At 36.6% G+C, this 10885-nt stretch overlaps 1 protein-coding gene across 1 annotated transcript; it reads left to right on the forward strand.

Moving 5' to 3' along the window:
- Window positions 1-221: 221 nt before the first annotated feature.
- Window positions 222-6385, forward strand: LOC104407590 (neuroserpin). Its single transcript, XM_010016916.1, has 4 exons — window positions 222-490; window positions 2242-2472; window positions 5171-5365; window positions 6177-6385. The coding sequence occupies exons 1-4, from the start codon at window positions 241-243 to the stop codon at window positions 6383-6385; spliced, it is 885 nt and encodes a 294-aa protein (XP_010015218.1). The 5' UTR covers window positions 222-240.
- The last annotated feature ends 4500 nt before the right edge of the window (window positions 6386-10885 follow it).

Below are 10885 nucleotides of genomic sequence, written 5' to 3' on the forward strand. Positions count from 1 at the left end.
TGTCCATAAAGAAATAGGTTATCTGTTTATGTGAACAGATTTTTACTTCAGTTTGAACAGTATGTCTGTTGATGTTGCCTCCAAATAACTGAATCGTGCACTGAACTCCAATTAGGTTTTTTTCCCCGCAGATTTAAGACTAAAAAGCTTACTACTTTTTTCTCTCGAGTATATTATTACTTAAACAAGATTAACTTATTTCCTCTAAAATTTATCTTGCAGATCTTAGAATCTGAAGACATGTATTTCCTTGGACTGTTGTCTTTGCTTGCTTTGCAAAGCAAAGCCTTCAAGACAAGTTTTCTTGATGAAACCATCACTGAGCTTTCTGTGAATGTTTACAATCAGCTACGAGCTGCAAGAGAAGATGAGAATATTCTTTTCTCTCCTCTGAGCATTGCAATAGCCATGGGAATGGTAGAGCTTGGAGCCCATGGAACCACTTTGAAAGAAATTCGACATTCCTTGGGTTTTGACAGCTTAAAAAATGGTAAGGCCTTTTAATTGTGTTTTACTGTGGAGCTTTTTATCTTAAAGAAGCAGATGGCAATGTCTGAACAATGATGGAAATGGCCCAGTCATGTCCATGGGTTATTAATCAGTAGGCTTCTTGGCATCCTGTTTGATGGCCTGAGCATGCTGAAGCATCCTTTAGTGGGTTCTGCATAAGCTGAGAGATGCAAACATACACCCTTGGCTTGGGCACCTGAATCTTAAGCAGTTGCAGGTAACTGTTGATCTTGGTTTCTACCTGCAAAATAATCTTGCCTTTGCCTTGAGAGTAATAAGAAGATTGGAAAGCAGTAGTTCCAGCAATATTGCTTATAAGAAAATATGAAAAGCATAGTAATTTAACTGAAAATGTCTGACACAAATTGTTTGGTTCTTGTAGGTAGAACCTGTAGGTTCTTCATCCTAATTTTGTGTCTAATGTTCTTCCTGCATTGCATGATGTCCCATACAGATATACAAGCTAGTCAGGAAATACCAGCATTGTGGCTATTTCAGTACAACACACCATGTGTTCCTATAAGCCTTTCTGAGAAGCAGGCTTCAATTCTTCAGCAGAGAACAATGCTACCACGCTGTGTCCCATTTATAGTATGGAATGAGATAAGTCATGGACCTGGATGTAGTGCTGGATGTTAGTTTCAACTGTGTTAGTGCACATGACTGTAATATGACTGCAAATGGAGAATATCAGTGAATGGCAAAAAAATTACTTGGATGAGGCAATTTCTGTGAATTTTGCTATCAAAGTAACTGGTTTGAAACCTGAATGATAACTCTTATTCACATAACATGCTGGACTTTTAAGTCTTTGGTAAAAGGATCTTGGGGAGGAATTTCTGAAAACAATGTTCAAAGTGTGTTCAACAGTAGAACCGCACAGATGATGTCTCTCTGTAGAGACTACAACGCGTATTTGGTTCCACAGTGTGTCTCTAAAACATTGATAAATTATCCCTTAGCTGTAACTGAAGAAGTTGTGTGGTTCATCTGAGCTACACTACTTGCTGTTCTTACATGTGAGTGGTATTCAGTGAGAGTAATCCAATGATTTCTGCTTCCAGTATATCGTTGCATAGAATTTTTAAGTTTTTTGGTTGGTTGGTCTGGTTTGTTTTGTGTGTTTTGTGTTTTTTTGGGGTGGTGTTTTTTTATTATTATAAATTTCAGCTTCAGCTAGGCAATGCAACAATACAAGCTTCCTATTTTAGTGCGGACTATTTTAATCCTAATCCTTGGGATTGCTCATTATCCAAGCAAATGATGCTGCTCTACCCCACACAGGATCTTGGGAAATTGTAGGCATGGGGGTTTTTTTGCAGAGAAGTCTGTGGGGAAGTCCTTAGCCTCAAAACTTGACGTTCATTTTTCCTTAAACAACTGGCTTTTGGTATGTAACCAAAATTCTCTTAAGGATTTAAGTTAACAAGACATACAAGTGTGGCTTGTAAGAATGATTGGGGTTTTTTTTGGGGGGGGGGATTGTTTTGCTTTTTCTTTAATTCCTCTTTTGGCGTTAAAAGAATTACCATTGATGGCTTTGTGATGGGATCCAAATGTCTCATTAATTAGGCTAATTACAGATAATAGAAAAAAAAAAAAGCTCTAAATAATATGTTCTGCTTTGTGGATTGTTCTCTCAGATCTGAAGGTGTATGGAAAAAGACTGTGAACTTCCAGCAGAAAAAACCTTCCTTTTCTGAAACAGCAAATCTGTTTTTCTTCCCTCAGGTGAAGAGTTTACATTCTTAAAGGACCTTTCTGATATGGCAGCTACTGAAGAAAGTCATTATGTTCTGAATGTTGCTAATTCTCTCTATGTGCAAAATGGATTTCATATCAGTGACAAATTTCTGCAGTTGGTGAAAAAATACTTCAAAGCTGAAGTAGAGAATGTAGATTTCGGCCAAAGTGCAGCTGTAGCTACCCAAATCAATAAATGGGTGGAGAATCATACAAATAGTAAGTCCATGTGATTCTTTTGTATACTTCCTGCAGTAAGTGTTTGTGTTTCTGAAGTATTATAGTGGTGTTAAATTGTTGCCTTGGCTTTTATCTGTTCCATTTGAGACTACAGTATCTCCTTGCATAAAGAAAATTATAATATCAGTTCTTCGTGAAATTATATTTTTTTCCTATACAGGAAGGATCTCTCTTAAGTAATGTAAGCCATGGCTAATCATACAGTAGTATCTGAATATTTTTTCCACCTGTCTACCATCTTAAAGCACCTGTACATTGACTGCAGGAGAGTATTTTAATGGTAGGCATTTTAATAGTATTTTAATACTGATTTTGGTATTAAATTACAAAAAATTGGTAGGGTACTATTACTAACTGCATACAAGTTATCTACAAAGTGGTTATTTGCCCATGCTTTGAATGGGTGGAGTAGCTCTCTAAGAAACTCAGTTACAAGGTAATAAGAACAGAATACTAAAGAATACAGAAGATAATTTTAAACCACAAAATCAGACCGTGTAATGTAATCTTTTCCAATGCAAGGAAAGTAGATAGCATGTTGAAAGAGTAGTTGATTTTAGGAAGACTATCAACAGGGCTTCACAACAAAAATTTGCAGCAGGGGAGTAACCACAAAATTACTGTTGTAAATATGCATACGCAGATCTGCATGATTTAGTTCTTGCTTTGCCTGTGGAATCCCAAGTAAGTGACATTTTCTGAATACATGCAGTCTCTAGATACAGGAGTGAGGTTAGTCCCTTCTTGTGGGGATCAAAGCATTATCGCATTCTAGTTCATCTGACATGCTCTGCAGGTTGATATTTTAAGTGTAATTCGACAGGGGTCTCACTAACATCAGTTATACCCTTGTAAATTTGAAGGTACTGGAATCCTCTGTAATGACTTAACACATCACCATGTAGTCTGAGCATTTGAGAATCCACAATGCTTAATGGAAAGGTATGGCACTAAAGTGGAAAACCACCTTATATATTGATTTTATTTCATTTTGAATATTATCTGTTTTTTCAAAGGAGAATAGTAGCTATTATATTCATAATAAATTCTGTCCTTTATCTCAAGTTACAGAAATAGAGGGAATGTAAGTGATGCAGCAGATTGCAGCGTGTTTTTAGAGAAACATGGTGTCTGTCTGAAGGAAAAGTGGAATTCTTTTAGAAGGAACAGCAAGAGTTCTCCTGCTTAACACCTGCCATGTGCTGACTGAGTTCATAACCATCGCCCTAGAGGGAGCTGTGTAGAGCTAACAAAGGCAGCTGTGGGTATCTTAGCAGTGGGTTGCAATAGTAGCAGTCCCTCTGCCTGGTCTCTGACCACTAGATCTCGTTCTCTTCTGCCTGCCAGCTCAGACAGAGGAGGCTTATTTTCTCATTAGAAAAGGGGTGCAAGACAGGCAGGTTTCCAGTTCCAGCATGTTAAGCATGATGGGAAGCTCAGAGCAGAAAACATAACTGTCAAAGGCTTTTCTGGCCAGGAAGATTCTTAGCGTTTCATTAGTGTATTAACTGAATACACTATGTATTCAGTGTATGTGACTGAAAATAAAAGGGAATATGATGTAATAAATATAAATAGAAAAACTGGAACTGTATTCCTTTTTAATTCTTCCTTTATTTTTTTCTATCCCAGTCACAGAGAATGAGTGTAGCTGTAATGGTCACATCTCATTTCTAAGAATGCTCTAGATAAAATGAAGTACAAACAGCAACCCAGAAGAAATACTGCCCTGTGATACATAAATTTCACACCAGTTATTGTCATATGCTGCAGAAAGCAGAATTAATCTGTATTTTAAACCATGGATTAAGACGTAATAATCTGACTGAGGAGTGTGTTTATTTTAACACCTTGCATTGCAATGTCAGTTAAAAATAGAAGTGAGCAAGAAAGCTATTGGCAGCAAGTTGTAATTCTTCAGGAGTAGTGACATGTGGTCAGTGCACCAAATCTAACAAAGTCTAAATTATTCTGCCTACAAGCCAGCCACTTAAGATGAACTAAAGCAGGTAACAAGCTGTATTCTGATGTAAATGACTTAGGAGGTAGGAGCAAAGCAGCTGCTGTACCACTCATGAATAGAGCAGTTGTTAAATGGTTGGGGTTTTTTGCTTTTCAAGAGCTAATGTCAGCAGAACAAATGCTGTGAATTTATGGGGGTTTTATGGTTATTCCTCAGTTAGAAGTCAGTAGGATATTACTGAAAGTGAATGCTTCCTTCAAAACTGGCTTCCACCAAAACTGGTGAAGTTCCAATGGGTACCCTTATATGCTTTAAATAAAGCATACGTTTAAGTGCTTCTTTGGATTGGAGCCAAAGTTTGTACAAGTTCTGACCTTAAGACAGTAGTGCTGAACTGTATTATAGCACCAGTGCAAACATTCCTTATGTGACCCCTTTTCCACTTGGTTCCATTGTGAGTATATTTAAGTAGTGATCAAGGAACAGTTGACTTAACATGTACTTAATGGAAGGGTTTACACACCTACACTGTGATTTAGGTTTACAAAACACTGGCAGTTTAATTTGAGATTTAATGAAACATCCGAATTGGAAATTGCATGGTAGCACAGGTTTGTTTTTTTTTTTGTTTTTTTTTTTCTTTTTTCAAGCTGTCTTAAGTTTTGATTTAATGCTCAATTTGATATGCAGACTGACAGTTGGTTTTCTTCTTAGATATGATCAAGGATTTTGTGTCTTCAGGAGATTTTGGTGCTCTAACTCATTTGGCTCTCATCAACGCAATCTACTTTAAAGGCAACTGGAAATCACAGTTCAGACCTGAAAATACAAGAACTTTTTCTTTCACTAAAGATGATGAAAGTGAAGTGCAGATTCCAATGATGTACCAGCAGGGAGAGTTTTACTATGGTGGGTTGGAACTTTAGCAATTTTAAAGCTAGTAAGTCTTCCCTCAGTAGGTATGTTGCAGTAATACTCATTTGTGGTGGTGTCTGTTCTTTCACCTAGAACTTTAAATGTGGTGTTTATCCAGTGAAATATCTCTGGTTTTGACGTCTTTTTGTAGTGTGTGTTCTTGTGAGATAGCAACATCTATAATGAGCTCTTTCTTGATTACTTTTTGGGTATGTGTTTGATGCCACATCGTGGATTTCAGAATGTTTATCCATTAAATCTAACCTCTTTACAATTCTTGAACTAGTCTTGCTTCTTGCTAAAATATTTTTTTTGTGCTGTGCTAAATATTTAAACAAATGTTTGCTTGTTACTGTTGTAGTATCCTTAGGGAGGTAAAATAGGGGTTCTTCGAACAGCAGAGCTAAGGATCATTTTTACCTTGAGCTTGAACTGCAAGTGAGCTCTACAGTGTTTCACACTGCAGTATTTTGCTCAGTCTCATCATTGAAAAATTCTCTCAAATAAAAAACCTCTGCCTGTTTCCATGAAAGTCATACATCTCTAACCAGTGAAAGTCAGGTAATAGGTTCAGAAGTGTAATTACTTGCAAACTCTGTGATTGCTTGTTTTTCTGTAAGAAAGCAGATGTAAGCCTCAAATCTTAAGATGAAGATGCCAATATAAATTTTATACAGAAAAAAGAGGGTCATTTTTGGTTCTAATACCTAGTAAATACTGCCTAGTATTAGTCTTCTTTTTTTCCCCTATCTCCAGGGAAAACAAAATACTTCTACTAGCTTTTGTTGTTGTTTTTCTCTTGTAGGAGAGTTCAGTGATGGATCCAATGAAGCAGGCGGTATCTATCAAGTTCTGGAAATACCATATGAGGGAGATGAGATTAGTATGATGATCGTTCTTTCCAGACAGGAAGTTCCACTGGTCTCATTGGAACCACTGGTTAAAGCCTCATTGATTAATGAATGGGCTAATTCCGTAAAGAAGCAAAAAGTGGAAGTATATTTACCAAGGTGAGAATATGCTCCCATGTCAATAGAAGCGGAAAGACTGCCTTCAAATTGATCGGAGTATCAGAGTAGGTAAAACTTGAACACCTTGATCAAGCCTGCAGTTAGGTGGCACCCATGTGGAGGTTGCGTTGACAATAAAGCCCAGGGGTGTGCAGTGCCGGGTGATGGTTGTTTGAGCAACAGATGAGCACTGTGTGTTTTCATCCCTTTCATATGCGAGTTCTAGTAAGGAAAATTTCATCATTGGGAATATAGCCATTCTGAATGATGTGCAGGGTATTGCAGAACCCATTATGGCTAAGTTCCATTTAGACAGGAGCCATAGAAATATTGCAAGGCTGAATTAACAAAAGCTAAAGTGTTTCATTTAGCTCCTAATTAGATTTCTATATGCTGCTAATTTAAAAAGTTCTAATGGTGTGTGTGTAGATACAAATGGTTGAATGTTGAGAAGTAATTCCAGTCAATTTGTCTTTTGTCCATTTTCTTAGTTGTAATAAGTGCTGCTTTCTTTTTTCTTAGAGGAGCAATAGAATTGCAAGATGTTGTGACCAGAAGGGATGAAAATTCTGTCAGTTCATTTGTAGACATAAGTTGTGTGTGCTCCGTGACTTATTTGCTCATATCTGTCTCTTAGTTATCTTCCCCAGAATTTGGTTTCATCTGCCTTCAAATATTTTTCATGCTTGCCCTACACTTGACTTAGTAACGGAGTTGTTTACTACTAAATGTCACTATGTATAGTTGGATCATGATGTCCTTTCAAGTGCTTCATAATGATTTCATTAAAGTGTTTATAACAGTATGAGTTTGATGTGGATCACTTATTCTACTTTTTTGTCACTGTACATTGAGTACCTGGCAGCACTTTGCTTTGGTTCTAATGCTTTAGACAGTGTTGAAATAATGTTTTCTTAGGTTTAGGTTGTTTTCCATTCCAAAGCAAAGACCACTTTCAAGAAGCTAACTGCAGCTGAGCACAGTAGAACAAGGCTAGCCAGGATGAATTAGGTTGAGATGGACTGGTGCTGTAAGCATGCCTCAATTCCAGTTCTCTTTTAAGCTCTTAGCTTGGTGTCAGAGTAGCAAGGGAACAGCAGCATTTTGGGGTTGGTTTTGTCTGCCCCATAGTAAGAGTTCCTTTCTTTTTTAAGCAGCATTTACTTTGAGGAAGCAGGGTCAGCAGCGAAAAGCTGCATTGCAGGTTTTATACAAACTGTACACTTTTCCTGTGATTTTTTGATTTGTTTTTCTCTTGGAGCTTCAGGTCCCAGGAGCTGTAGTATTAACAGTCCACTACAATGCAGGGAAAGGGTGTTTCTCCTGCAGGCTTGGGCAAACCTAAATAGTAAAATATGAGGGTTCTTCCATCCCTTAATCTTTCCTTTTGCAATTGGAGCATATCGCAGCCTGTGCATCAGGTGCTGAAGCTGGACATCTTCTCTCAAAGAAGTTCTAGTGTGCAAAATCTAAAACAGAAGTCTCTCTGCATGGTTTATATAGGGAATCTGTGAAATCTAGCTTCCAAATTCAACAAGCTCAGGCATCTAAAGTTAAATACATGAATGTAATTGAAAACATATTATTTATGTTTATATCATGAATTAAATTTGTAGAGGTAGTTCAGGGGTTTATTTACTTTTAATCAAAAGCAAAGACTCCAGGATTCTCTGTAGCCAGGTTCTCAGACATGAGTTCGAGGCCTAGGTTTTGTGTGGTCATAAAATGTCCTTATTTATTCTATCACAGACTAGTCTGTCACTCTTGCCTAAGAACCTCAAAAAACTTGGTAAGCAATTCTAAATTAGGCCAGTACAAAGGCAAAAGCCATACAACCAGGTGCTGATTACCTTCAGTATTTACAGATTATAAAAGATTACTATCATGAGCCTGAAATTCCGTACCGTAAAACTGCAATTTCCTTACAAAAAATCCGAACATTAATTGGATGCTCCCAATGTGTTGGGATTTCTGCTAGGGATTCAGAGGTAACCTACAGGATTTTATCAATCCTCTAAATAAAAACTTCATAAATATTTAATGTTCTGACTCAGAAAGGCTTGTTACGAAATGTGGCCTGCAGGCTATGTCCACTGAGAAATTGAAAGCAGCAGTGGAATAAAATTAAATTTTTATATCCTGAAAGATGCTATCCAATTATAAAGTGAACATTTTTTAAACTTAAACATTTGTAATAGGACCTGAATGACTAGCCAAAGCAGAGTTAATCACAACTTTCCAATTTCTGTCTGTTATCTGTGTGCAAATGAAATTCTGTATTACTCCTCTTAATGGCAAAGCAGAGATTTGTACAGAATTGTTGAATTATACTTTCTCATTTTCATTTTCAAATCATTGTTTCCAGTTTAACCCAGACTAAAGTGATCAACATTTTAATCCACTTTTTGCATAGGAGTGAAACAGACCATGAATCTAATTTACATAGCTGTCTCTCTAACATAAATTATTTGAAGAGCATAGGAGAAACTAGTACCTAATAACAGTGCTGAAGTCTGCAGATATGTTAAGGATTGCTACAGTATGCCTACTTCCCCGTAATGATCATCTTGCTTTTTTTACGTTTAAAATACCATATAAATGCCTTAAATGATGTTGAAATGATAAGGGTTTTTTAGCTAAGAGTTGTTTTTTCTTAAAAAAAGCAAACAAAACAAAAAAAAACCCAACAAAACAACAAACCCAAACAAAGCCCAAAACCCAACCAAAAAAGAGAACAAACCAAAACCAAACCAACAACGAAATAACCCCAAACAAAAAAAGGCCAGGCATTCTCTCCTTTTTCTTTTCTTTTTCTTTTTTTTAACATGCTCTTGAGTCCCTTTCTTATGAGGAATAGGCCAGTGCTGATTTGAAATATCATAGAAGGTGAAGTTTTCTTTTGGTGGTTTTTTTTTCCCCGTAAGGTCTCTAAAATGAAAGAAAGATGGCTTGATACAGTATGTTAAAGTTATTGCCCTATACAAAACCTAAAGGTTCAGATACATAACTAAGGCAACTGTCAATGACATAAATGCATCATTTTAATGTTTGTGTAAGTTTTAAATTTCATAAAAATTCCATAATTTTTTGCTAAACTGTTTTAGTTTCTTGCTCTAATTCTACTTCCTAAGCATCTCATTATGTTCTTCATTTCATATGGGAGAGATCCAAAGATGGTGGTAAACAAGGGAAGTATTTTTATTAAGCTATTTGGACTTCATTTTACACATAGGAAGTAGAGAGACTTTACAAATGAGCGGTGTAAAAATAAATATAAAGTTAACTCACATGTTCACTTCTCCTTGACTTTGCCTAAAACCTGGTAGGCAGAGTTACTATCCTTTATTAATACCTTTTGGTCTGTAGAAGCATACATCCATGAACATATATCTTGGTGAACCTTCTAGAACGGCTTAAGTATAGATCTTGTCTTGACTCAAGAGACCAGTCATTCTGTTCTTGTCCTATAGTGAAAATACCTTGTCGTTTCTCTAGTGTCTATTTCTCATAACTCCCTTTGTAGTTACGAATGCTCCCAGTTGCAACTATTCCATGACTTCTAATATTGAAACTTTTTCTTTATATAGTATTTTTAACATCAGAAGCACCTAAAAGATTGTCAAAAACCGTATGACCAGCTTGTTCAATACATGCAACAAACACTGCAAATAACCATGTGTCAGGGCTAGTATCATGTAGCTTGGCATTTTCAGACTCTGAGGTACAGTAAATGCCTGGCTTGGGAAATGAGATTGAATGTCTCTTAGGTGTTCTAGGTTGACAGCTTTGATTTTGAATACCTATGTCACTGTCTGTAAGGAATGCAAAGAAATCCAAATATGACTGGAGAATAACTCATACCAAATGTTTACATCAGATTGCATAGTCTGAAATTAAATTTCAAAGTGTAAAGCAGCATTATTATTGTTCAAAAGAGGATAGTTCTGATGTCAGCTGAAATATTTGAGATATCATTAATACCTTATCTGTAACTCTAGCTGCTCTTCATAGCATGTGAGAGAGGAGGTTTGAATAGTGGTTTAGACTGGAGTTTTGCCATATAACAAAACAAAAGGGAAGTAATTAGTTTTATTTTTGTAAAGGGATATTTTGGTATTTTTACAGCTGATGTGATATTTCTGGTCTACTTTATTTGCATAAAAAGTAGAATCTCACTTGTATAGATACTGTAGAGACCTTTTCTCATCCACTTGTTCAGCATTTGCCTTTCCAGAGATTTCAGTCAGGGGTGTAGCCTCTCTCTAGGAGTCAAGTGACTGCTACTGTCCCTCATGAAGGTCGTCTTTAGCAATATAACTAATCAACTTGTTTGCATTTTCTTCTTTTGGACATATATTCAGCTGAGGCTGAGTGTGGGATTTTGTTTGGGTTTTTTATGTGTGTTTGTTTAGGGGTTTGGTTTGGTTGGGTTTTTTTGGGGGGGCGGGGGGCTTGTTTTTGTTTGATTGGTTGGTTTTTATTTTATTTTTCAAAGACATCTCCA

This window comes from Nestor notabilis, unplaced genomic scaffold, assembly GCF_000696875.1.
Source record: "Nestor notabilis isolate BGI_N333 unplaced genomic scaffold, ASM69687v1 scaffold25700, whole genome shotgun sequence".
Lineage (NCBI taxonomy): Eukaryota > Metazoa > Chordata > Aves > Psittaciformes > Psittacidae > Nestor > Nestor notabilis.